The sequence below is a fragment of the Mirounga leonina genome, unplaced genomic scaffold (genome assembly GCF_011800145.1).
Source record: "Mirounga leonina isolate KUSES-001 unplaced genomic scaffold, KU_Mleo_1.0 Mir_94, whole genome shotgun sequence".
Classification (NCBI taxonomy): Eukaryota; Metazoa; Chordata; class Mammalia; order Carnivora; family Phocidae; genus Mirounga; species Mirounga leonina.
The window spans coordinates 9,061,384-9,089,217 of NW_023270855.1; the positions used below are offsets into that span (position 1 = coordinate 9,061,384).

Genomic DNA, 27,834 nt, shown 5'->3' on the forward strand with positions numbered 1-27,834 from the left:
AGAGACCATGGACTCCCTAGTCGAGCCTCGGTGGCCTCCAGGCCTGGCAGTCATGAAGGTGAGTGCTCTGGGGAGGTGGGAGTTCCCGGGTGTCCGCGGGAGGCCAGTCCCGGTGTGAGAAGGAGAAAAGAGGAGGCGCGAGGTGCGAGCTGGGCCAGGGTACCCGGCTCTGCCCTGCCACTTAGAGACTTGGTAGATTTGGGCCTCAGTTTCCTCCTGCCGAGAAGTGACGGGGTCAGGCCTCGGTCCCTCGTGGTGAGCTTAGGTTGGCCGTCTTATGGAACCGGGTATTAAGCGGTTCAGCCACAGCAGTAACAATGACCTCGAGAAAAATAGTCACTCTAAGCAGTGAAAACGACAGTGACAACTAACCCTTTCTGAGGGCCTACTACTTGTCAAGCATATGTAAACTCTTGCGGCACATTATTTGAGAATTTCCCATTTCCTTTACATTTTTTCATTTCTTATAACTACCTAGTGCTGATTGGCTTCTCCTGACGTGTCCTAACTCTTAACAGTTTGTATCTCTTTTAAACGAGATCAGGGCTCAGGCTCAGCACTAGCCTTTCATTTCATTATATTATTTCACTTAAATAACATGGTTGTTCTTGGCAAGGCATTCCAGTTCCATTTACAGTAGCAGTGAGCCCTGTGTGCTTGATCAAGAAGAGCAAACACATTTTGCTGTGCTAGCTAAGAATCAGTTACTTCGTTTTTCTTCTTGATCTGTAATTATGTATTTCTGTTTGTGACTGTGTGCAAGATCACTTTCTAGTTCTACTCCTCAGTGTGGTAAATATGGGGATTATGGTATCTGTCCCCGCTGACTCATAAGACTGACTTTGAGGATTAAGTGAAGGGACTTGGGGGAGGTTAAAGTAAGTATAAGGCCTTTCTTCTTGCCATCACCAGTGTCATCTACGGGCTTGGGGACTTGAGATAGCCCCATCGTGAAAAGCTGACATTGGGGAAGGATCTAGGAAAGATGTAGTTTTGGAGTTGTGGTGGCCTTGGTATCAAGGTACTTTGGAGGAGAACATAGATTTGAGTTCCAGTGGTCTTGGGTTAAATCTGGTCTCTGGCTCTTATTTAACTGTGTTATCTTGGGTTGGTTACTCAACCTCTCTGAGCCTGAATTTCCTCAACTGTAAAGTGGAGACAAAAATAAACAGTTTATAGTGTTGGTTAAATGAGTTGATCTGTGTGATAGGGATTCTAGCTGGCTTATTCACTGTTCTTAACACAATGTCTGGCACATAGTGCATGCTTAAAGATTATTTGCTAATTGGTTGAAGGTTCTAAGTATCTGGAAGGAGTAAGCATTCAGTTAATATGTCTTTATTATAATTATTAGCACTTAACATGTGTTGTTTCTTTCCCCCCTTTTTATTTGTTATTTTATTTGTTATTTTGAAGATTGAATTGGATAAAGGAAGTAAAAGCTTTGTAGTTTGTAAAGCTTCTTGCTTTGTAGATTTAAGCATATTTTACCACAACTTCCAGAGTTCTTTAGAGGCAGGTTCCATGTCTTCTACGGATTTGATGTCTCACCACAGCACCTGAGAGTGTTCAGTGATGGAGTTGATTGAGCCCATATTAGAATCATGGTGGAAAGCCAGCCCCCTCCAGTATTTTCTTTTCTGTTTTTTTAATAGCTCTTTATTTTATTTTAATTGTTTGTACCTATTACTACTCTTTATTTTGCCCAATCCCCCCCACCCCAGCAACCACCAGTTCTCTGTATTTAAGAGTCTGTTTTTTGTTTGTTCATTTGCTTTGTTTTTTGGATTCCACATAAAAGTGAAATCATATGGTATTGCCTTTCTGTCAGACTTATTTCACTTAGCATACATAATACCCTCTAGGTCCATCCATGTTGTCACAAATGGCAAGATCTTATTCTTTTTTAGGGCTGAGTAATATTACATTGTATATATATGCACCGGATCTTCTCTATGCATTCACCTTTTCACTGACATGGGTTGCTTCCCTATCTTGGCTATTGTGAATAATGCTGCAATAAACATAGGGGTGCATGTGTCTTTTCAAATTAGTGTTTTCATTTTCTTTGGGTAAATACCTTGTAGTGGAATTACGGATCACATAATATTTCTGTTTTTAGTTTTTTGAGGAAACTCCACAGTGTTTTCCATAGTGGTTGCACCAGTTTACATTCCTACCGACAGTGCAGGAGGGCTCCCTTTTCTCCATATCCTCACAAATACTTGTTATTTCTTTTTTTGATTCACACCATTCTGACTGGTGTGAGGTGGTATCTCAGGATGGTTTTGTTTTGCATTTCCCTGATGATTAGTGATGTTGAGCATCTTTTCATGTATCTGTTGGCCATTTGTATGTCTTTTTTTGGAAAAATGTCTATTCAGGTCCTCTGCCCATTTTTAATGGGATTATTTGGGGGTTTTTTGGTGTTGAGTTGTGTAAGTTCTTTCTATATTTTAGATATTGACCCTCATGGGATATATCATTTGCAAACATCTTCTCCCATTCACTGGGTTGCCTTTTTGTTTTGTTGCTGATTTCTTTTGCTGTGCAAAGCCTTTTATTTTGTGTAGTCTCAATAGTTGATGTTTGCTTTTGTTTCCCTTGCCTGAGGAGACATATCTATAAATACGTTGCTCAGGTGATGTCCAAGAGATTACGGCCTGTTTTTCCTTTTAGTAGTTTTATGGTTTCAGGACTCACATTTAAGTCTTTAATCCATTTTGAATTTATTTTGTGTGTGGTATAAGAAAGTGGTCTAGTTTCATTCTTTTGCAGTTTTCCCAACACCATTTGTTGAAAAGACTGTCCTTTCCCCTTTGTATATTCTTGCCTCCTTTGTTGTAGATTGACTGTATAGGTGTTGGTTTATTTGTGGGCTCTCTTTCCTCTTCCATTGATCTATGTATTTTAATCTCTTTGTAATGTATTTGTCAATTTCTCACCTAGTTTTTGCTTGAACTTTTTCCAGGAATTAGCTGCTCCTGGAAGTAGCAGCTAATTTTGAAATTCTTTCTTATACTAAATAAAATCTGATTCCAAATCCATGGTTGCTAACCTAGGATCCATGGAAAGACTTTCGTATCCAGAATTATTTATAAGAGTTTTGTTTGTGTAGGTTTTTTTGAGAAGAGAGTTCGTAGTTTTTATTCATATGTATAAGGGGATCTGTGACCCAAAAAACTTAAGAACCTTTCCTCTAGGTATTAAGTCTTTTCACTCATTTCCTACTTTCCCCTTCCACTTTCCCCTCTTCTAAGTTGAAGAAGTCCTAGAGCATCCACTTAACTGCTCTCTGTTTAGTGGAGTGCATGTTACGCTCTTGAAATGGTATGACTAGAAGTTTGTATAAAAATATTATCGCTCATCTGATACAGTGTCACCTTCCACAAATCTTGCTCAGTATGTTTCTGAACCACTCCTCCAGAAAAGGGTGGTATATAGAAGAAAGCACAATAGAGATGCCAGGACTCTGGCTTCTAGCCCCGCCTCTGCTCTTAATTGGTGTGCAACACAGTCCTCTAGCTTTTTGTGTCAATGGTAGCTTACCATCCAAAATAATGGAAGATTTTGGCATTTTTATGTTTATTTCCCTGGTTTTATAGTAACAGGACTTTTGGTTTTGGCAGATTATAAATGGAGTATGTGTATATAGTAGAAAAAATTAAAATTCCGATTAGGATAAAGGAGAAAATGAAAGTTCCCCATCACCCTACCATCTGGAGGTAACCATGGTTTAATATTTTTGCTGTTTAATGTGCGTGTATGATGTGTATATGCATTTAAAATCTGGGATCACTTTGGAGTTGATTTCTTGGGTTTGATTCGACCACTTATAAGCACTGTAGGCTTCATCTGTAAAACTGGAATAGGTGCTATAGACTTCATAAGATTGTTAGGGAGATTAAACTGTATAATTCTATTGTAATGTATTGTAGGTTTATTCTATGATTTTTTTAAGTTTCCATTAAAACATGAACATTTTCTCATGGCATTAATTATTCTTTGAAAGCGTGTTTTTTTTTTTTTAAGTGGCTACATAATATTTCATCATATAGATTGTTAGTGACATTAGTCTTTTTTTGTTTGTATTTTTAAAATTTAGGTAATACACTCATGGTTTAAAAATGTGAAACAAAGAGTAAGTCTCCCTCCCAGTCTGTCCTTTATCCAGTTTTTTTACTTCTGTTACTATTATTTCTTTATTGTGTAACTTTTCAGGATTTCTTTATATGTATACAAGGTAAAAATAGAATACATTTTTATTCCGCCCTCTTTTTTTTTTTTAACAAACAGTAGCATACCTTCTTTTTTTAAATTTCATTTTAAAGATCTTATTTACTTATGAGTGAGAGAGAGAGTGAGCGCATGTGTGGGGTGGAGGGGCAGAGGGAGAGGGAGAAGCAGGCTCCCCGCTGAGTAGAGAGCCCGACGAGGGGCTCGATCCCAGGACCCTGGGATCATGACCTGAGCTGAAGGCAGACGCTAAACTGACTGAGCCACCCAGGTGCCCCTACCTGACTTCTTTTTTGCTCTTATTTTGGCAATCTTTCCATGTTGGTACATGAGTGAGCTCTGTCTTTTTTTTTTTTTTCTCTTAAAAACCGCTCATTATTCTTATTGAATGGAATAAATTTTAAATGATTTAGAAGATTTTGCATTGTGAGAATAGATCCTTTCCTATTTGGATTGCATTCCAGGCTGACACACATATGTCTGACTTCTCAGATTGACCACGTCTTTACCTTCTTCTGCCACCACTGGCTCCAGCTCTTTCCAGGGCTTCCTCAGTTGGCTCCACCATGTAGTAATTAACATGTGGGTCCGTGCAGAAAGCACTGGACTGAGCCAGCAGGGAGACAGGAAGTTTAGTCCTGGCTTGACTCATGCCCAGTTATTTGTGTGTGCTTCCTCACTTGTGAAGTAAGGGTTTTAACTAGATGCTTTCTGATGTTTGGCTTTAATAGTCTCTGATTTTGTTCTTAACCTGTGTGGTGAATGGTTATTGGTACCTTTCACTCAACAGTGACTATGGGCCAGGGAATGGGGTCTGAAGAGGAAGAAGCTTGGAGTAAGTTGGAAACACATGGTTAATGGAACAGAAGTGGAGTAGCCCTTTTGTAAAGGGTTGACAGTATGGACCAGGAGTCTGTACAGTGTCCACTTTATCTGTCGAAAGCTTTTTCGGTAACTTGACGATTGAATGTGTAAGTCATATGAGGAAGGTTTTTCTTGATTTGTCAAGATTCCTTGCAGTTTATGTGGAGTTAATTTTGAATTTGTATATTTGACAGAAGAATATTCTTAAATTGTTTTTTTTAGGGGATGGAGAAAGAGTTCTGTGGCAGACATTCCAGTCTTGGTGTTTTTCTGATAGGTATATATGTATTTTTGCATTTCAGACAATAGATGATTTGCTGCGGTGTGGAATTTGCTTTGAATATTTCAACATTGCAATGATGATTCCTCAATGTTCACATAACTGTAAGTATGCATTGTCTATGTGAGTTAGTAAAAATGTGATTTTTACACAAGGTAGTGTTAATTTAACACCCAAAGTAAGTACACTTACTTATTTCTCACCTTTAGCTCCTCTATCTTGAAGTTTTCGGACGATATTTTCTGCTGCCTTCCTCTTGGGTATATATTTATTTATTTTTATTTTTTTTAAAGATTTTATTTGTTTATCTGAGAGAGAGAGAATGAGAGACAGAGAGCATGAGAGGGAAGAGGGTCAGAGGGAGAAGAAGACTCGCCGCTGAGCAGGGAGCCCGATGCGGGACTCAGTCCCAGGACTCCAGGATCATGACTTGAGCCGAAGGCAGTCGCTTAACCAACTGAACCACCCAAGCGCCCCGGGTATACATTTTTTTAAAGCAGAAAATTATTATATTTCAAAATGCAACTTCTGTACAACCAAAAAGTAAAACATCACTGTAAAATGTTGGTGAGAAAACATGGTATTTCCTTTGGCAAATGGTTGACATCCTTAGTCATAAATGATCTCTTTAGAAACCGGTAACAAAGACACTAATATTCCAAGGGAAATGAAAAAAACAAAACAAAACACAGAGGAAAGTGAAATAACAAAAGAGTAGTAAGGTTTAAGGATATATGAAGATGTTTGAACTTAGCAATAACCAAAGAAAAGCAATTTCTTTGTAATGTCATATTGTCAAAGATTAAAACACTGATATCTAATGTTTGTACTGTTTTAGAAAAAGTCTCGTAGACAAACACTGGGGGATAAGATTGATGACAATCTACTATTTTGGGGAAACCTCTACTTTTGACTCAAAATATAAATTTTGGATATCCTTAATTCCTATGAAGTGGAACTACTGGGACTATTTCAACAAATTAGGTGGAGAAATTAAAAATTATATATAAGCATGTTCACTGCATAGAAAATTAAAACTAATGTGTGGGCCCATGAGACTACTTGCATATCACTTTATTTATCAGTATACCCCAAAAGGATATGCACAAAACTCCATTAACAGATAATGTTGGGGAGTAGAAGAATTAGGAGGGGAAAAAAGCATTTAAGAAGTAAAAATACTATTGTTCACAAATTTCTGTGTCCTTGGAAATCCAGAAAAAGATAATTTTTTATGAATCAATTTTAAATTTACCCTGATAAGTGATAAGTGAAAGTTATAAATATGTGCCCTTAAGACTTATGGGAACACTGAAATGAAGCCTTACGATGACACCATCCTGAGCTGTGTAATAACATCTCCATCTTTCAAGCTTCCAAGTTTTAGTCCAGTGTCAACAGGGAAAGCAGTCAGCATGTCTGCTTACAGTTCTCTCTAGTGACACCCTCTAGGTAACTTTGAAACATGAGCTTTCCCAGTCCAATTTTTTGATCTGTGAGGAACATCCAGTCCAACACACGTAAGAGGAATATATGTACATTATGAAGACTGTCTTTTGGATTTGAAGATGGTGGTAGAAGCGATACCATCGGTTTCCTATTTAGTCATCACACTCATTTCGCCAAGGGGTATTCCTGGGACCAAAGATGGGAGTGAAGAACACTTGGAGGAGTAATACTGGCAGCAGAGCTCTGGTGGCACGATTTCTTGCTGTTACAAGCAAAGACAGCAAAAGTATGTTTTCCTGGAACTATCATCTCCTGTGGTTCCCAGTTAAGACTTATGAATTAAGAAAGTCCATAGGACAAGGAATGTTCCTGATGTCAGCTGTCCTCAGGCCATCTGTAAATCTCTTCCTTTCGTGTTCATCTCAAATCCCATCTTCTCCCATATTCTTTCCTTGGGTCTCCTCTTGGATATTTTTACGCCTTTTGTAACATTAGGGCAGTAAAGATCTTGGTCACTATTTGTGGTTCTTTGTTTGCCTAATACTTTTAGGTGTTAAATTTCAGAATTTTTGTTTTGTAACAGGTTAACGCATAGGTAGTTCAACCATGTAGTCCTTGGCACGAATATATAATTCAAAGTTTAAAAATATATTCAAAGTTTAAAAATCCCAGTGGGAGAATCTACCAGTAAAGAGCATTACAGACAATTTTATCACTTACCTTGCTGTGTGAGGCTGGAAAGACTCTTAAATTGAAATTTGCTTGTACTTAGCTTCATGAGTCTATTATGTATTTTTTATTCTGTAGCTTGAGGTACTTAACACATAGTGGTGAGCCTGTCATTGTCATTATTCAGGAGCTATTTTCAAGTGATTTGTCTTGGAAGGTTAAAAAACAACAACAACAAGGTAGGCTTAAAAAATGATTTTGGTGGATAGTAGTAGCTGTGGTAAGAAGTTTCTATAGCAAAGACCTAAGAGGGTGGTGGTGGTAGCAACATGGGCATTAGAGGTGTACTTAGGCTTGATTCTTGATTCCCCAACTTACAGCTGGTTGAATTTGCAAATGCTAACATTTCTTCAAATGTAAAGATTTGATGAATAATTTCTACTTTAGAAGATGATTGTGAAAATTCAGTGTGCAGAACCCAGTGTTTGGCATGTTATAGGCCCTTAATAATTGTTAGTTCCTTTCTAGGTTAGATTCACATTAGTAAAGATAAGTTTGGGGGATTGTTTCAAAATATGTATTAAAATAATCTTTATTTAGGTGTAATTTACATATAATAAAATACATCCATTTTAAATGCAAAATAAAGTGTACAAGCATCAGTGAGGTTTGACAAAGGTATATACCATGTAACCACCACAATTAAGATATAGTACATTTCATTCCCATGATAGAGCCCTCCCCTTCTTAGTCAATATAGCCTCAGGCAGTAATGTTTGTATCTGTTTCTGGACTCTTTCCTGTTCTATTGTTCTCTGTGTTTATCCTTGTGCCAATACCACACTGTCTTAATTATTGTAGCTTTGTAATACATCTTGATGTTAGACATTTTAAGGCCTCCCATTTTGTTTTTCTTTATCAAAATTATTTGACCCTTTTAGGATCTTTGCATCTTATATGCATTTTCATATAAATTTTATAATCAGATTGTCAATTTCTACAAAAAACCCTGCTGTATGTGCATTGGGATTGTTCTGAATTTAGAGATCAATCTGGGTAGAAATGACTTCTTAACAATGTTGAGTCTTCAGTATATGAACGTGGTATATTCCTCCATTTTATAGCTTTAATTTCTCTCAACAATATGGCTTAGTTCTCATTGCACAGGCCATGAACATAGAAATACAATTTTTTTTTATTGACCTTTTATCTTGTGATCTTGGTAAATTCACTTTTTAATTCTAGCATCTTTTTTGTTGATTCCTTCAGAATTTTTACATACACAATCATGTCATCTGTGAATAAAAACACCTTTATTTCTTACTTTCTAATCTCCATGCCTCGTATTTTTTTCTTGTTTTACACAGGCTAGTACTTCTAGTACAATGCTAAATAGAAGTGATGTGGGTGGACATCCTTTTCTTAGTCCTAATTTTATGGGGAAATCATTTAGTCTTTTATTTATTTTTTTTTAAATTTTATTTATGTATTTATTTATTTATTAGAGAGTGAGCGGGAGAGAAACAGCATGAGAGGGGAGAGGGTCAGAGGGAGAAGCAGGGTCCCCGCTGAGCCGGGAGCCCGATGTGGGACTCGATCCCAGGACCCTGGGATCATGACCTGAGCTGAAGGCAGTTGCTTAACCAATTGAGCCACCCAGGCATCCCATTTAGTCTTTTAAATACTATGTTAGCTATTCTTAATTCATTTCATTTCTTAATACATTTTCATAAATTTATCAAGGTGAGGCAGTTCCTTTCTTAATTAGCTGAGAGGTTTTTTTTTTTTTTTTAATCATAAATGGGTGTTGAATTTTGTCAGGTGTGTTTTCTGCATCTATGGAGATGCTCATGATTTACTTCCTTTATAATGTTATAGAATTGCTTTTTGATTGTTAAAACAACCTTTTATTCCTTTCATTAAATTTACCTTTTTAATCTTAGAAGTTGAGTTTATTGGCACAGAATTTTTTCATACTGTTCCTTATTACTCTTTTCCTTCTCATGTCTGAAGGATCTGTAGTGATGGCTCTTCTTATTCCATATACTAGAAATGTGTTTTCTCTTTTTTCCTTATCTGATTTGGCTAGAGGTTTATCAATTTTATTGCTCATTTTGGAGAACCTGCTTTTAGTTAATTGTTCTCTATATTTTGTCTTTTTTCTATTTCATTGATTTATACTTTCATCTGTATTATTTCCTTTTACTTATTTGATATTACATCTTTATTTTCTCATAAAAGCATATGAAGCTATACATTTTCCTCAAAGCCCTGCTTTAGCTGCATCTCACACATTTGATATGTGTTTTCATTTTTTTAAATTTATAACTTTTTTTTTAAGATTTTATTTATTTAACAGAGAGAGACACAGCGAGAGAGGGAACACCAGCAGGGGGAGTGGGAGAGGGAGAAGCAGGCTTCCCGAGGAGCAGGGAGCCAGATGCGGGGCTCAATCCCAGGACCCTGGGATCATGACCTGAGCCAAAGGCAGACGCTTAACGACTGAGCCACCCAGGGGTCCCTATGTTTTAATTTTTATTCAGTTTAAAATATATTCGAATATGCTTTGTGATTTCTCTTTGACTCATGAGTTATTTAGAAGTCTGTTCTAAATATTTGGGAGTTTTCTTGATATTTTCCTGTTACTAATGCTAATTTAGTTATGTTCTGGTCGGAGAACGTATTCTGGTTAGAGAACATAATCTGTTTGATTTGAGTTCTTTAAAATTTTCTTAGACTTGTTCTGTGGCCCAGCATATGGTATTTCTTTTTTTTTTAAAGATTTTATTTATTTATTTGAGAGAGAGAGAATGAGAGAGAGCACATGAGACGGGGGAGGGTCAGAGGGAGAAGCAGACTCCCCGCCGTGCAGGGAGCCTGATGCGGGACCTGATCCAGGGACTCCAGGATCATGACCTGAGCCGAAGGCAGTCGCCCAACCAACTGAGCCACCCAGGCGCCCTGGTATTTCTTGATTAATGTTTTATGTATACTTGGAAGTCTATTCTGCTGTAGTTGGGTGGAGTATTCTATGTCAATTACTCAAGTTGGTTGATAGTGATCTTTAATTAATCTTTACCTCTATTGGTTCTTTATTATTTTATCAATGAGAGAGCAGTGTTGAAATCTCCAACTATATTATAGATTTGTCTAGTTTGCCTTTCACTTTTGTCAGTTTTTGCTTTATGTATTTTGCAATGTTTTTATTAGGTGTATGCACATTTATGGTTATTTTGCTTGATTAATCGACTGTTATCATGAAATGCCCCTCTTTAACCCTGGCAATATTCCTTGTTCTCAAGTCTGCTTTTTTCTGATGTTATTTATAGCCACTCCCACTTTTGAAAATTAGTGTTTGTGTGGTTTATCTTTTTCCATGTTTTTATTTCTAAACTACCTGTGTCTTTATATTTCATTTGAACTTTTTGTAGACAACATATATTTGGGTCTTGCCCTTTAATTCTGCCTGACAATATCTATTTTTACTTGGAATATTTAGACCTATACTGTCTAATACAGTGGCTGCTAACCACATAAGACTATTTACATTTTAATTAAAATTAATTAAAGTTAAATAAAATTAAAACTTTGGTTTCTTGCACTAGCCACATTTCAAGTGCAGAATAGCCACATGTGGCTAGTGGCTTCTGTGTTAAACTGTGCAGAGGAGTAACATTTCCATTATTGCATAAAGTTAAAGTAATTATTGATAAGGCTGGATTTACATATACTGCCATTTTGTTTTTTATTTGTCCACCTATTCTTTCCTCTCTTTCTGCCTTTTTAAGAAATAGTTGAACATTTTTTAAGTATTAAATCTTTTCCAGAGTTGCCTTCCTAGCTTTGCTTCTTTGTTTTATTATTTTAGTGGTAGTTTAAAGTATGCCACTTTAACTTATTACAATTTCCTTTCAAACAATATTATGCCACCTGAATAGTGTAGAACTGTTACAGATGTGTACTTCTGTCCTCTTCCTGTCATCTTATTGTTGTCTTTCATTTTATGTGTACATATACTGTAGATACTACAATACATTGTTACTATATTTGCTTAGACAGCCCATTATCTTTTAAACAAATTAAAAAATGTCTTTTGTATTGTAAATACAAAAATACAAAAGGTACTCTCCTTTGTATATATCAAAGTTAACTTCTGGTATCATTTTTATCCTCTCCGCTACATTTCTTGTAGTGTACATAAGCTGCTAAAGAATTCTCTCAGCTTTTGTTTGAAAAAATTACTTCATTGCTCTTTGAGAGGTGTTTTCAATGGGTATAAATTCAGGGTTAATGTTTTTTCCCTTTCAGAATGTCATTCTGACTTTATTGGTTTCAGATGAAACCAGGTGTGGTCTTTTTATTTATAGCTTTCTGTATATAATATGCCTTTTTCCCCTGGCTGCTTTTCTTATTTTCTTTTTATCACTGGTTTTCAGAAATTTGTAATATGCTTTAGTTTGGTTTGCTTTGTATTTGTCCTGTTTGGGGAGCTTTGGGTTTATATTTGGAAAGATTTTAGTCCTTGTTTCTTTTGAGTATTTTTTTGTTCATATACGCATCCCATGCTCCAATACTGATTCCAGTTAAATTTTGTTAGACCTTAACTGTTCTTTACTCTACTGCTTGATATTTACCTACAGAGATTGAGACTCTCTGTTTTTTCTTTTTCTGTTTTGGTCTCCCCCCTCACACCCACCCTGCCTTTCTGTGCTTAGTTTTGGATAATTTCTTCTGCTATGACTTCAGATTTATCCATTTTTAATTCTGTAGTATCTCATCAGCTGTTAGTCTCATCCAGTGAAATTTTCATTTCAGATACTGTATTGATCATTTCTAGAAATTTCATTTTAAAAATATTTTCCACTTCTTTCCTCATTAGGTTCATGTGTGTGTGTGTTTTAAGCTTTGAATATACTGAACATATTTCTAATGTCTAGTTTAACCTCTCTATCTGCTAATCCATTATCTGTGTCATTTCTAAGTCTGTTTCTGTTGACTGATTTTTTTTTTTTTTTTTACCCTTCCTGTTTCTAAACCACATTTTCTTGTTTCTTTGCATGACTGGCAATTTTTGGTTAGATGCTTGCCATTATAGTGTTTACCTTTTTGAGTGGGTAGATTTTATTGTGTAGCTTATTGGAGTGTCAGGCTGTGTTGTGGCAGGCAGGTAAGTTACTTGTGGGTTAGATTGAACCTGTCAAGTTTTGTTTTTAAGCTTTGTTAGTGTGGGTTTAGAGTAGCCTTTTCTGTAGGGCTGTTTTTTTGGGGGGGGGGGGGATTGCTGGGGGATTGGTAAAAAACACATAACATGAAGTTTATCCTCTTAACAAATTGTTACATGTACAGTATTGTTAACTATATGTACATTGTTATATAGGAAATCTTTAGAACTTTTTCATTTTGTGTGACTGAAATTTTGTACCCATTGCACAGGAACTCCTCATTTCTCCTTATCTCGGTCCTGGCAACAACCATTCCTTTTTCTGCTTTTATGAGTTTGACTAGGTATCTCATATAAGTGGATTTTGCATTATTTGTCCGTTTGTGATTGGCTTATTTCACTTAGCTTAATGTCCTCAAGGTTCATCCATGTTGTAGCATGTGACAGTATTTCCTTCTTTTTAAAGGCTGAATAATATCCCATTGTGTATATACATCACATTTTCTTTATCCATTCAGTTGTTGGTAGACACTTGGGTTGCTCCCACCTTTTGGCTATTGTGAATGATGCTGATTGGAACATGGTAGTGCAAATATCTCTGAGGTCCTTTTTTCATTTCTTTTGGGTGAATACCCAGAGGTGGGATTGTTGGCTTATATGGTAATTCTATTTTTAATTTTTTGAGAAACTTCCATACTGTTTTCCATAGTGACTACCATTTTACATTTCCATCAACAGTGCACAGGTGTTCTAATTTCTCTACAGTGTTACCAACTTTTATTTTCTGCTTTTTTTTTTTTATAATTGGCTACCCTAACAGGTGTGAGGTGATATCTCATTATGGTTTTGGTTTGCATTTCCTGGATGATTAGTGATGTTGAGCATCTTTTCATATACTTGTTGGCCAACTGTATGTCTTTGGAGAAATGTTTATTCAGATCCTTTGCCCTTTTCAAATCTTGTTTTGGGGTATTTTTGTTGTTGTTGAGTTATAGATGTTCCTTATGTATTTTGGATATTAACGCCTTATCAGGTCTATGGTTTGCAAATATTTTCTCCTATTTCATATGTTGTTTTTTTTACTGTGTTGATTGTTTCCTTTGCAGAAGCTTTTTAATTTGATGAAGTCCCACTTAGCTATTTTCACTTTTTTTGCCAGGGCCTTTGTTATCATATCCAGGAAATCATTCCCAAGGATGATGTTATGAGGCTTTTCCCTTTTATTTTCTTCTAAGAGTTTTATAGTTTCCAGTCTTCATTCTTTTGCATGTGGAAGTCTAGTTTTTCCACCAGCGTTTGTTGAAGAGATTGTCCTTTACCCGCTGTGTACCCTTGGCATCCTTGTCAAAGACCATTTGACTCTGTATGTGTGGGACAGCCTCTTTCTTTCTGGTACTTTGCCCTAGAAATTCTAGCTACCTGGATTGCCTTGCATTCTGATCTTTGCTGCTTCAACTAGCAAGACTGATGGGCTGTATGGCTCTTCTCCCTGCACTGTGGTCAGGAAATTGCCCCTAGACAAAGGTTGGGCTGTGATAGAACTTTCTCATTTCTGCCATTGTCCAAAGTCTGAAAATAGTTGTTTCATATTTCCCTCCAGTGTTTCAGTGTTTATGGAAGGGTCATAATTCTGGACCCTGTTAACTTTCTCATGGACAGAATGGCCATCCCTTCTGTAGATGAAAGACTACTTTTTATGAATTCAGTGAACTCAGCTGAAAAAATTAGGCTTTACTTCCATTCTTTTTTTTTTCTTTGTTTCCTTGTCACTTACAGTTGTCACTGATGTCATTTTTTATTTAAGAGGAAGTCATTGGAGGGTACTTTCTTTTTTTTTTTTTTAAATTATTATTATGTTAATCACCATACATTACATCATTAGTTTTTGATGTAGTGTTCCATGATTCATTTTTTTGTGTATAACACCCAGTGCTCCATGCAGAACATGCCCTCTTTAATACCCATCACCAGGCTAACCCATCCCCCCACCCCCTCCCCTCTAGAACCCTCAGTTTGTTTTTCAGAGTCCATCGTCTCTCATGGTTCGTCTCCTCCTCCAGTTTCCCCCCCTTCATTCTTCCCCTCCTGCTATCTTCTTCTTCTTCTTTTTTTTTTTTTTTAACATATAATGTATTATTTGTTTCAGAGGTACAGGTCTGTGATTCAACAGTCTTACACAATTCACAGTGCTCACCATAGCACATACCCTGGAGGGTACTTTCAGTAATTATTTTATGAGCACTTATTTTTCATATTGTACCTCTCATGATTTGGTAGGCCTTTTCTACTAAACATATTTGTCACAGGTTCCTGCAAGACCAAAAGTTGCTCTGGGTCTGTAGTATTGTTTTAATGACACAAAAGCCCGTAGAACTTAATAGGAACTAGATATGGCAATCATGTTCTGCTGTTGTCCTGGATCGACTGGAATTGGTGACCCAGAATCCTACCCATTTATTGCTGCTCCTTAAATATTTCAGGATTTATCATTTTAGTCACTTTATTCTGTTTTGCTCTGTTTAGCTTTTTTAGATATGGTTAATGTGTTCATTTTTATGTTTGCAGTTCTGCTGTTATTAAGGTTGGAGTGGGGTGCATTGGCAGAATGCAAGTAGTTAAATTGATCCAAAATCATGCTTTAAAGAGTACTTTTTTGGGGGAGAGCGAATGGACTTATTCCAATCTATAAAACACAATTAAGTGAGAAATGTTCTCACTAATAGATTGATATGTTGAAGTGCCAGTTTTCTTTGCACTTGCCCAGTGTTTCTGACTTGATAATGGCAGATGCTCAAAATATTTACTCCTAGATGAAATCATTGCTTGTAGACACTGTTAGATTGCCATTACTTTAAAGATAGATCAGCAATCGTTTTTCTTTTTTGTTTTGTGGATTTTGATGCACAGAATTAATTGACGCTTCTGTTGGAATAAAAGGCAATTTAATTTCTTTATTTTTAAAGTGAAATATGAAATGTTCCATTTATTGACCTTTGCTAAATTAAGAGGCAATATAAGATTCCCTTAGGCAAATACTGTGTTTCTCTTCTTTTATATTCTTACGAGGCAGCACTGTGAACAAGATGGGAGAAGAGTAATAACTACACATATGGGTGGCACCTACAGTCATGCAGAACTGCATATATGGGAATGCTGGAGTTCTGCTTGTCAGGAGGGATGGTATTCTCTTAGCAGCTAGCTGGTCGTTTAACCCTAGAACTGAAGGCAGAGGCCAGCTTTCTCAGCTTTCCAGGACCTATTCCTTTCACACTGGGAACTAGATTTTCTTCTTTTAACTGGACACTCGAGAACTATTTTTGAAATGGTTCATTTTCTCATACAAACCTTAAGATCACACACAAAAGTAATTGGTTTAACTTTTAGAAATTTACTTTTTTCTGTTAGGATGTTAGGCTCTTTTGATATTTGAAAGCTAGCAGTTGGCTATATCCTGTTTGAGATTAGAAATGCTTCCTTCCCCAAGGCTTGGGTGTTTCTTTGAAGCTGCCCATTTTTTTTTTTTAAAGATTTATTTATTAATTAGAGAGAAAGAGAGAGAGGGAGGAAGGACGTGAGTTGGAGAGGGGCAAAGGGAGAAGGAGAGACTCTCAGCTGACTCCCTGTGAGCGTGGAGCCCACGATCCTGAATGACCTGAGCCAAAATCAGGAGTCTGACGCTTAACCAGCTGAGCCACCCAGGCGCCCCTGAAGCTACCCTTTACATCACTGTTTTATTCTACCCTCTTCCACCCTGTCCACAGAGCTCATAGTTGGATTTTGGGAGGAAAAATAGACTTCACAGGTGATTTAAATAAAGCCACTGAGGAATATATAGTCCAGAGCTCTTCAACAGCTCTACTTTGATTGGAATATGAGAGTTGCTCACTAGAGAATGCATTATGCTGGTCTGCAGCTCACCAGTACATATTTGGTAGTAAACTAGTAGACTGAAATTAAGCTAAGAGCTCAATCTACTTTGGGCCTGTGTCTGGTTCTCCGTATGTGAAAATAAAACACATACAAGATTATGCAGAAGAGAAAGCAGTAGTCTCATTATGCATACTCTGGTACATGTGATCCTGTTAATGAAATAATATTTATTTGTATTATATAAGTATATATAATAAATGTGTTTTATAAACAAATTATATATGTTTTAAATAATTAATATGTTAAAAGCATGAGCTCTGGTACTTGCCTTTGCCACCTATTTCCTTTGTGATCTTGGTCAAATTGGGTGAACCCTATGCTGCATTTTACTTATTGTAAAATAGGACTAATATTAGTACCAGCCTCAGGGTTGTTTTTAGGATCAAAAGAGTTCATACATAAAACATGCCTAAAACAGAGCACATAGTAAGTGCACAGTGTTATGTTAAACCACATGAAATTGCCAGTATTTGTTCTTTTTTGATTTACCAAAAAATGACAATTTTATATAGTTAAAATGTAATAGCAAAAACATACTAATTTTTAAAAAATAATTGTTGTTCAATCAGAATCACATATTATGGATGCAATTTACTGGCCAAAATCCACTGAATCCATATGACTGGGGTCGGGCCTGGGAAACTAAATTAAAACCGACAATAATCTCTCTAAGTGATTCAGATATGTAGCCAGGTTTGGGAATTTTTGATTTATAGTATTGCCCAGGAGATTTTTTTATACTGTGAAGGGAATAACATTGATAGTCAAGAGAATGAATCTGGGGAGGAATTTTGCCTCACAATGAATCATACCTCATGTCTCCATTATATCTGATTTAGGTGATATTTTGGACTTTAAACTTTAGAGTCAGTGCTGAAATGAATTAAAGATTTTTGGGACTGGTGCTATGGGATGATTGTATTTTGCACAGGAGAAGGGCATGGATTTTCAGTTGGCAAGGAGCAGAATGCTCTGGACTGAATCGTGTCCCTCCCAGAATTCATAAGCCCTAATCCCCAGTGTATAGTATTTGGGAGATAATTAGGTTTAGTTGTGGCCATGAAGGTGGGGCCTTGATGAAGGGATTAGTGCCCTTAAAAGAAGAGACATATATAGCTTGTTCTCTCCCCCTGCCAAGTGAGGACACTGTTAGTAGGCAGCCACCTACAAGCCAGGAAGAGAGTCCTCACCACAAACCGACCATATTGGCATCTTGATATTGAACTTCTAGCCTCCAGAACTGTGAGAAAATTAATTTCTTTAAGGCACCAGTCTATGGTATTTTGTTATTTTGTTTTGGCAGCCCAAGCAGACTAAGACATCTAATTCCTCCCTCCAGCACTTTGTATCATTGATGTCATTCATTCCACTTATACATAAGCACACATAAGAATGAATATATATATATATGTGTGTGTGTGTGTGTATATATATATATATAAAAGAAGAAACTGGAGAAACAGTTTGAAGAAACTGTTACCTGTTAGATCAATTAAGAATAAGAAAAATAAAAGTTTTTATTTTACCTGTATTTATTCCTTCTCCAGTGCCTTTCCTTTGTTTATATAGATCCAGGTTTCTTTTCTTTTTTTTTTTTTTTTAAGATTTTATTTATTTGACAGAGAGAGAGAGAGAGAGACACAGCGAGAGAGGGAACATAAGCAGGGGGAGTGGGAGAGGGAGAAGCAGGCTTCCTGCAGAGCAGGGAGCCCGATGTGGGGCTCCATCCTAGGAACCTGGGATCATGACCCCAGCCGAAGGCAGACGCTTATTGACTGAGCTACCCAGGTGCCCCGTAGATCCAGGTTTCTGACTTAAATTATTTTCCTTCTCTCCGAAGAACTTTTTAAAGCATTTCTTGTGATGCAGGTCTACTGGGAGTGAAGTCCCTCAACTTTTACTTGTCTGAGCAGGTCTGTTTCTCTTTCACTTTTAAAGGATTATATCACAGGACATAAACTTCTAGGTTGGTAGTGGGTCTTTTCTCTCAATACTCCATTCTTTTCTTGATTGTATGGTTTCTGAGAAGTTGGATTTAATTCTTCTCTTTGCTTATCTATAGCTAAGGTGTCCCCCCACCTCTGGCTTCTTTCAAGATTATTTTCTTTATCTTTGATTTTTTGCAGCTCAAATATGAGGGTTTTGTGGGTTTGGAGGTTTTTTTTTTTTTGGAATTTTTCCTGCTTGGTGTTCTCTTGGCTTCCTGCATCTCTGGTTTGCTTTCTGACTGTTCGGGGGGAATTCTCAGTCATTATTGCTTCAAATATTTCTTGTTTTTTCCCCCCTCTTTCTTCTCCTTTTGGTATTGCTATTACATGTATATCACACCTTGTATATCCTGCTACAAAATGCTAAGTACTGTTTTTTTCCCCCCGTCTTTTTCTTTTCAGTTTTGTAGTTTCTATTGAGATATTCTCAAGTGCAGTGATTTTTCTTTCAGCTGTGTCTTATTTATTGAGACCATCAAAGGTATTCTTCATTCTGTTACAGTGTTTTTCATCTCTAACATTTCCTTTTGATTCTTTCTTAGAATTTCCAGCTCTCTGCTTACGTTACCCATCTGTTCTTCCATGTCGTCAACTTTGTCCAGTTGTTTTAAATTCCTTGTTTTTTAATGCCAGCTTTCATGCCATATTTGGCTATGATTCTGATGCATTCAGTTTTTCAAGCTATGTCTCTTGCTTTTTAGTATGCCTTGTAGTTTTTTCCTAATAACCAGTCATGATGTACCAGGGAAATGGAACTGTAATAAATAGACCTTTAGTAACATGGCCATGAGATGTCAGAAGTGCAGTGCTCTGTAGTTCTATGATTACGCCTGTCATTAAGTGAGTCTGTGCCCCGGACTGTGAACTATGCAAGTGCTTCTCAGTTTGTTCCTCCCCTTAGCTGGGACAGGATGAGTAGAGGTAGCTGGAGTCCATTATTTCCCTTCCCCCAGATCAGCTGGGCTCTGAGTATACCCCAGAGACTTGGGTCTGGTAAAGTAGTTTTCTCTTGAGGGCAGGCCTTGTTAAGAAGAACTGAGTGGGGGTGCCTGGGTGGCTCAGTTGGTTAAGTGACTGCCTTCTGCTCAGGTCATGATCCTGGAGTCCCGGGATCGAGTCCCACATCGGGCTCCCTGCTCAGCAGGGAGTCTGCTTCTCCCTCTGACCTTCCTCCTTCTCATGCTCTCTGTCTCTCATTCTCTCTCTCTCAAATAAATAAATAAAATCTTTAAAAAAAAAAAAAAGAACTGAGTGCTCTGGTGTATTGCAAAATGATTACTCACCCCCCGCTCCCACGCAGAAGGAGCAGGGGATTTTTCAGATTGTCACTTTTGAGTACCTGGTAGAACCTGGAGCTGAAATTCATGTATGTGTGGACCTACCCTATATCTTGGACCCCCTGGAGTTTTTAACTCTCAGACTCTTCCCTGCTGAGTTTCCAGCAATTTGCCAATTACAGTTCAGGTCTTCCTGCCCCAGCGCTGGTTCTAGTAGAGGCTCTTTCTCTGGTTCTTGTGGAGGTTTCTGCTCTGCTAAGTTCTGGTTCTCCATATCCAGCCTGTCTGGCTCTCTAGTTTGGGAGCAACAGTTTGTCCTGTAACCTCACTTCTCTGATGGAGCTAAGAAGAGCTGATTTTTCAGTCTTTTTACTTGTTTACTTGTTACAGTTGATTTTTCAGTCTTTTTACTTGTGATTAGATGGAGATGGGGTGATGACTTTCGAACTCCTTACCTGTAAACCTGGAAACCAGAATTTCCCCTTTATTTGTCTTTGCTTCCACACAAAACTTAATTAACCCATTGCCTGTTTTATCTTCTCTTTTAACGTGTTCTTTCATTTTTCCTCCTCGTTGCTCTTGCTGAGGCTGCCACAACTTGTTCATTTCCTGGATATCTATACCCGAAATCATACAGTCTCCTCCTCTTTAAACTGAATCCTTTTTAATGAGGCCCCTTCACTAAGCTGAATTTGGACTGATAGCAAATTAGCTACCATTAAGGGACCATTCTATTTAGTCACAATTTTTTTTCCTTTGGGAGATTATTTTATACTGCTTTGGGTGTGAAGAATTTAATTAATGCCGATTTCCTGCTTAAATCCTTAGGATTTATTACACTGAATGGTACTGAAATTACCTCACTACTTTGTTGGCTCCTTAAGGTCAAGAACCTTCCCTTATGTATTTTTCTTTTCTTAGTGCTTGCCAAAAAGTACTTGTTATATGTGTTTGATCAACGTCATTTGTAGAGTTAGGATGTAGAAATCCCTAATTGATAACCTAGGTATATATTATTTCTTAACATGTGTATAAATCTTATCTCAAAATTTATATTTTAGATTGTTAGGCATAGGGATATCTGACACGTTTATACAGTATCCATCCCAGGTCTTACATGTATGTTTCCTACATTTTATGGGGTTGTGATATCCTAGGGACTCATGATTATTATTATTTGGTACATTTCTCTCTCCTGAAAATGCAGTTTCATGACTTTTGCAAGTATGCATAGGTAGAGTAGAGGTGTTAGAATTTTGAGATTATAGTGATATGCCTTAGATGATGGAAATATTCTAGGGCTTAAGTCAGATTTTTTTTTTTAAAGATTTTATTTATTTATTTGACAGAGAGAGACACAGCAAGAGAGGGAACACAAGCAGGGGGAGTGGGAGAGGGAGAAGCAGGCTTCCCACGAAGCAGGGAGCCCGATGTAGGGCTCGATCCCCAGACCCTAGGATCATGACCTGAGCCGAAGGTAGATGCTCAACGACTGAGCCACCCAGGAGCCCTTAAGTCAGATTTTGTTAGAAGTCAGATTCCTATATTATTAATATAGCTTAACTCATTTATTATGTTGCATTTGTTTTTTTTTTGCAGACTGTTCTCTCTGTATAAGAAAATTTCTGTCCTATAAAACACAATGTCCAACTTGTTGTGTGGTAAGTTTTTCTTTCTGGTTTTTTTCTTGTAAACTTAATTGATTGATGCAAATATTTCTGTATCACATATACACAAAAGCCCAACGGAAGAGGTATAATTATTGAATTAAGCTACATAAAAGACATTTTCAGAAAGGACCTCTAAAACACATATATGGAGAACTGGGCTTTATGCAATTTTTCATAAAGATTTCTGATAACCTGAATATATTTTAGGAAGTGGAAACTAATTCTAGGATCAGGGTGTAGCATCCTTTAAATCTTATGATCTATGTTTTTATGGCTTCATTTGCATAGGATTGGTATTTAAGTATTTGTGTGGAAGGCAAAGGTTTATGGCCATTGGGCCAAGCCGAGCCTAACTGGTCCCTTACTTCTTTTTTTTAAAGATTTTATTTATTTATTTGTTTGTTTGTTTATTTTATTTGGTTTTTTTTTTTTAAGATTTTATTTATTTATTTGAGAGAGAGAGAATGAGAGACAGAGAGCACGAGAGGGAAGAGGGCAGAGGGGGAAGCAGACCCCCTGCTGAGCAGGGAGCCTGATGCGGGACTCGATCCCGGGACTCCAGGATCATGACCTGAGCCGAAGGCAGTCGCCCAACCAACTGAGCCACCCAGGCGCCCCTGTTTGTTTATTTTAGAAAAAGAGAGAGAGGGGGAATGGGGGGAAGGGGCAGAGGGAGAAGGAAGAAACTCAAGCAGACTCCGCACTGAGCATGGAGCCTGACACAGGGCTTGATTTCACAACCTTGAGGTCATGACCTGAGCTGAAATCAAGTCAGGTGCTTAACTGACTGAGCCACCCAGGCGCCCCATAACAGTCCCTTACTTCTTTCCCAAACCAGACCTTCATGGAAAACAGTAGGAAATTTGATGTTAGAGTTTCTGAAGCATTTCAAGTAGGCAAAAAGGTAGGTAAAAAGGGCAAGTAAACATCAATAGGAATAAAGGAAAAAGAAGAGACAGTGAGGTCTAATAGAAAGGATACTGGGACTTATTGAAGGGTTTGGGTTCTGGTTTGGTGCCTCTGGTAGGTACATGGTGTTAGGATATCATGGAACTTCTCTGAACTATTTCCCTACATTAGAAATGATGCAGTTTGGCTTCCAAGTTTAATCTCTTTACAACTTGGTGTCTTGCCATTGCCAAGGTGGTATCATCAGGGAGATGAACTGAATACCATTCATGCCAAATAACTACGAAATCTGTCATTTTTCTGTTTCATTCCTGAACACCAACCTTGTTTTTAAACTTTCTTGTAACACCTAATGCCTCTCCCTATGTGGTCACTTAAAAGAGCATCTCTGTTCTGCTTTTTCAGGAGAAATTTTTGAGATGGCAGTTTGAATAAGGATCCTTGCTCATATTAGGTTTTATCTTAGTTGGTACAAAACATATACGATTTTATCAGAGGCTGTGGAGAACTTCTCTCAGACTTCCAGTCAGCAGATGCTGATTCACTGTTTTAAAATTCCATATTAGTATGAGATAAATGAACTTTATTTTGAGGCTTTCCTGTAAGACTTAGTGGGATGGGGAGTCTCAGGAGGATGGGTCACACATTTTCAAAACAAGATTATGACAAGTTATTTTATTATTTCTGACCTTTTTCCATCTGTTGTTTTTCCTTTCTAGACAGTCACAGAGCCGGACCTAAAAAATAACCGCATATTAGATGAACTGGTAAAAAGCTTGAATTTTGCACGGTATGATTTAATTTTGTGACTAACCCCTAACTGCTCTGCCCTTTTATATGAGTCCCCTCTTTACTGTGTGAACTTTTGGGGATTAGAGAATGCAGGGTTGCATATTTTGGGTAAAAGAAAGGAAGCAACAACAGTCATTAATCACTCATGGACAATCTAATGGTAATAATATTTTCTTCCTTTACTTAACAAAAGTCTCATCATGAAAAACAAAGTTAAAATGCAGATTTGAGCACTTACTTTTGGGTACTAAAAAGATGCTCCAGCTTCATCTTTTATTTTTCCTGTCCTACCCCTAGAATCATCCATTTTTCCAAGGAGCCCTGGTTCCTTTTATTGGAGAATGGTATTTAGAATCAGGATCTGGAGCTAGGTATGATCATTGTTACTGAGATGTCATTGCTTCTAAGCTCTCAGTGAACAGAGCTGGGTAACATATGCATGTATACATATGTGTGTACTAACCCATTTGTACACGCTTATCTATGATCGTATCTGTGGCTGTTATATATTAACCCATTAATTCTTTTTTAAATTTTTTAAATTTTTAATTTTTTTTTTAAAGATTTTTTAAAATTTATTTGACAGAGAAAGACACAGTGAGAGAGGGAACACAAGGAGGGGGAGTGGGAGAGGGAGAAGTAGGCTTCCCGCGGAGCAGAGAGCCTGATGTGGGGCTCGATCCCAGGACCCTGGGATCATGACCTGAGCCGAAGGCAGACGCTTTAACGACTAAGCCACCCAGGCGCCCTTAACCCATTAATTCTTAATCTGATTTACTCAGCATGTATAAGATGGTGTGCCATGTGAAATAGGTAATTGCTGGTACTTTATACAGCTCAGAAATGTAGCTTTACTTCTTAGCATGATGGTGAAAGAGTTTGGTCTCCCAAAGAGATATAAAAAGGCATATTTTACCAAACATTCTCTTGAATTATTTTTAGTTTTAATCATGCAAATCAATCAGGAATTTTTATTATGAATATACTGTGTATAGTTAATAGGTGCCCATCTCCTTAAGTATATGACTTCTTAGCTGTTGGGACAGTTTTAGAGGTATATTACATTGGTTCTGAAAATGTAAAGAGGTTTCTTCCAATAGAATCACACATTTATTTCATTGGATTGTGTCCTGAAAATGATCAGATTTAGTCCTCTGAACTTGCCTAATATGACATTCTGGAGATTGGCCTGGTTAGTCATTTCCGTAAACAGAGTCCTAAAAAGATGCTATTTCCTAGATTAAGAAACTCTGAGAGGGCGCCTGGGTGGCTCAGTCAGTTAAGCGACTGCCTTTGGCTCGGGTCATGATTCTAGGGTCCTGGGATCGAGTCCTGCATCAGACTCCCTGCTCGGCGGGGAGCCTGCTTCTCCCTCTCCCTCTGCCTGCCACTCCCCCTGCTTGTGCTCTCTCTCTCTCTGACAAATGAATAAATAAAATCTTTAAAAAAAAAAAAGAAAGAAACTCTGAGAATTTCTGATTCTTATAATTACAGTTGTTGCTTTTCTTATTTTAAAGTCTTTCACCAGTTAGATTTTGAGAAAGGATGTCTTTAGAAAGAAAATAAAAAATATTTTCTTAAATTTCAATTCAATTTAATTAACATATACTGTACTGTTAGTTTCAGAGGTAGAATTCAGTGATTCATCAGTTGCATATAAGACTCAGTGCTCATTACATCAAGTGCTCTCCTTAATGCCCATCACAGAATTACCCCATCCTCCTACCCACCTCCCCTCCAGCAACCCTCAGTTTGTTCCTTACGAGTCTCTTATGCTTTGTCTCCCTCTCTGTTTTCCTCTTATTTTATTTTTTCTTCTCTTCCCATATGTTCATCTGTTCTGTTTCTTAAGTTCCACATATGAGTGAAATCATAGGATATTTGTCTTTCTCTGACTGACTGATTTCGCTTAGCATAATACCCTCTAGTTCTATCCATGTCATTGCAAATGGCAAGATTTCATTCTTTTTGATGGCTGAGTAATATTCGTGTGTGTGTGTGTGTGTGTGTGTGTATCACATCTTCTTTATCCATTCAAATGTCAATGGTCATCTGGGCTCTTCCCATAGTTTGGCTGTGGTGGACGTTGCTGCTCTAAACATTGGGGTTCCTGTGCCCCTTCAAATCACTATGTTTGTATCCTTTGGATAAATACCCAGTAGTGCAATTGCTGGGTCATAGGGTAGTTCTATTTTTAACTTCTTGAGGAACCTCCATACTGTCTTTCCCTGTACCTGCACCAGTTTGCATTCCCACCAACAGTTTAAGAGGGTTCTCCTTTCTCTGCATCCTCACCAACATCTCTTGTTTCCTGAGTTGTTAATTTTAGCCATTCTGACCAGCGTGAAGTGGTGTCTCATTGTGATTTTGATTTGTATTTCCCTGATGCTGAGTGATGTTGAGCACTTTTTCATGTGTCTGTTACCAATTTTTGTGTCTAGAGAGGAATTTATTAGCTGTTTGATTTTCCCCGAGATAGTAAAATTGAATCTCAAGGCTTATTTTTTTCTTAGCTGGTACTGAAAGTATAATGACTTTCTTGCTAGGATGAAGGGAGTGTCACAAAGCAAGCTCCTGTTTGTTGAAGAGAAGTGATCAGTATCTTTGGGTTCATAGGCCTTTTGATAACTTAAATGGAGGCCTTGGAATGATTGAAGTCGCTCCTATCCCGCCTCCTTCCAAAAGGAATAGGTGGTTTAATTATTCATTATAGTGGGTGTGGCAGGGAGAGAAGCCTTCTTTGTGGATTTGGGATGGATTTTATTATTTCTTTCTCCTTCTGCCTTGGAATTGCCTTATGGTGGACATTTGTCATATCTAAAGTGCTGTGGTACTTCATTTGCAAAATCAGTAGGGATGAAATTCAAGCTAATCCATTTCAGTGCTTGTTTGACATCTGGTTTAAGATTGATGAGGAAAGAAGTTGAATCTTATGACTAAAATGTAAGACATTTGTGTTGTTCATCAATTTTGTTTCTTCTCTGTCATTGCCATTTTAATACATGATGATTTTGAAAACTTTAATATTCTAAACTGAAATAAAAGAGTATTGGAAATAATTCCAATAAAATAAATAAATAAATAAATATAAAATAAAATAAAATGTTTAAATTCTTAAACTTGGAGTAAGTACCTGGAGAAAAATTTGTACCTTGGTGGGGATAAACTAAAGCAGTAAATGATGCACTACACTCTCAATTTGTAAAAATGATATTGATGTAGACTGGCTACTACACAAAAATACAGAAGCAGTATTTTCTTACTTAGATCAAGAATGATATTCCACTTAGACAAAAATATTCTAAACAATTTTGTTCAACACCACAGTTTCTGAAAAACATTATTTTATTTTAAAGATTTTATATATTTGTTTGTCAGAGAGAGAGAGAGGGCATGCACAAGCAGGGGGCTCAATCCCAGGACCCTGGGATCATGACCTGAGTCCAAGGCAGACGCTTAACCAACTGAGCCACCCAGGTGTCCCAGAATTTAAACATTTTAGATGATAATTGTAATAGATAATTCCTTTAGCATCTTATAAAAAGTATATAGAATATACCTTTTCTTATGGTATAGTTTGAAGCATACTGGCTTTGGATTCAGGCACAACTGGGTTCTAGTTCTGGCCCTTCTAGTTGTGATATGACTGTGATCAAAATATTAAACCTCTCTGGCCTCTGTTCCCCATCCGAAAAGTGGGAATAATATTATTGATACTTTCAGGGATTGTTGTAAGGATTAGAAATGAAGAGTTATACTGAAAGATACCTAGAACAAAGGAAACTAAGGAAAGATTGCTGTCATTATTATCATATATATTTTATCTGCATTTATACTGTCTTCCCCTATATTATAGATTGATGCCCTAGGGTGTTAATAAGAATTTGTGCTTTGGGGGGCCTCTGCCTCTTTAACCAAATAGTCCTAGACTGCTCTTTGCATGTTTTGGATCAGAACTGCATTTGCAGGGACTTTTACTAGTTAATGAAGTCCATGGACTTGATTGCATGGATTTCATGACTGCCTGTGTCTACCCAAAGACCTATTTTGATTCTTGATTCTTGGCTGCGTTCTGAAGAGGTAAGGTTATTGTATAGTTAACAAATGGGCAAGATTTTCCTGTACTTCATGGAGTCACAGTTACTCTGAAGGTCTGTAATTCACCCCCAAAATCTGAGCATTTATGATGAATGCTATTAGGCGTTATAATACCAACTCTCTTTAAGTTAAATTTATAGGAATGATGGAAATGAAAGGAGAAGTTACCAATTTAGTTTAAGTATCCATTTTGGAATTAATATTTTCACACAGGTCATATTTAAGGTGTATGAATTGCAGGAGTCTCATGGTTTTAAATACCATGTGTCTATTCATGGCTTCCAAATTTATATCTTCAGCTAGGTCTCACCCCAAAACTTCACACTCATATATCCAACTGCTTACCTCATATTTCTGCTTGGACCTCTTCAAAGCAACTCTTGATTCTCTATGCTGCCTGCCGTCCTCCACTCCAAATGTACTGCTCCCACAGTCTTTCTCATCTCGTTAAATGGCAGCTCCGTCCTTTCATTTGCCCAGACCAGAAACCTCGAAGTCATCCCTGACCCTT

General features: G+C 37.3%; 1 protein-coding gene and 1 long non-coding RNA gene across 2 annotated transcripts in view; one reads left to right on the top strand and one right to left on the bottom strand.

Moving 5' to 3' along the window:
* RAD18 (RAD18 E3 ubiquitin protein ligase) overlaps window positions 1-27,834 on the top strand; it is a 108,261-nt gene continuing 80,427 nt past the window's right edge. Inside the window, exons 1-4 of the mRNA XM_034996916.1 lie at window positions 1-58; window positions 5,403-5,484; window positions 21,454-21,515; window positions 23,153-23,223. Of these exons, the coding sequence (XP_034852807.1) occupies window positions 8-58; window positions 5,403-5,484; window positions 21,454-21,515; window positions 23,153-23,223 (266 nt within the window). The 5' untranslated portion in view covers window positions 1-7. The remainder of the gene's footprint in view (window positions 59-5,402; window positions 5,485-21,453; window positions 21,516-23,152; window positions 23,224-27,834) is intronic.
* Window positions 36-27,741, bottom strand: LOC118005151. Its single transcript, XR_004677776.1, has 3 exons — window positions 27,669-27,741; window positions 23,123-23,170; window positions 36-322 (listed from the first exon to the last, which is right to left on the bottom strand). It is a non-coding gene; the product is annotated as an uncharacterized LOC118005151 (long non-coding RNA).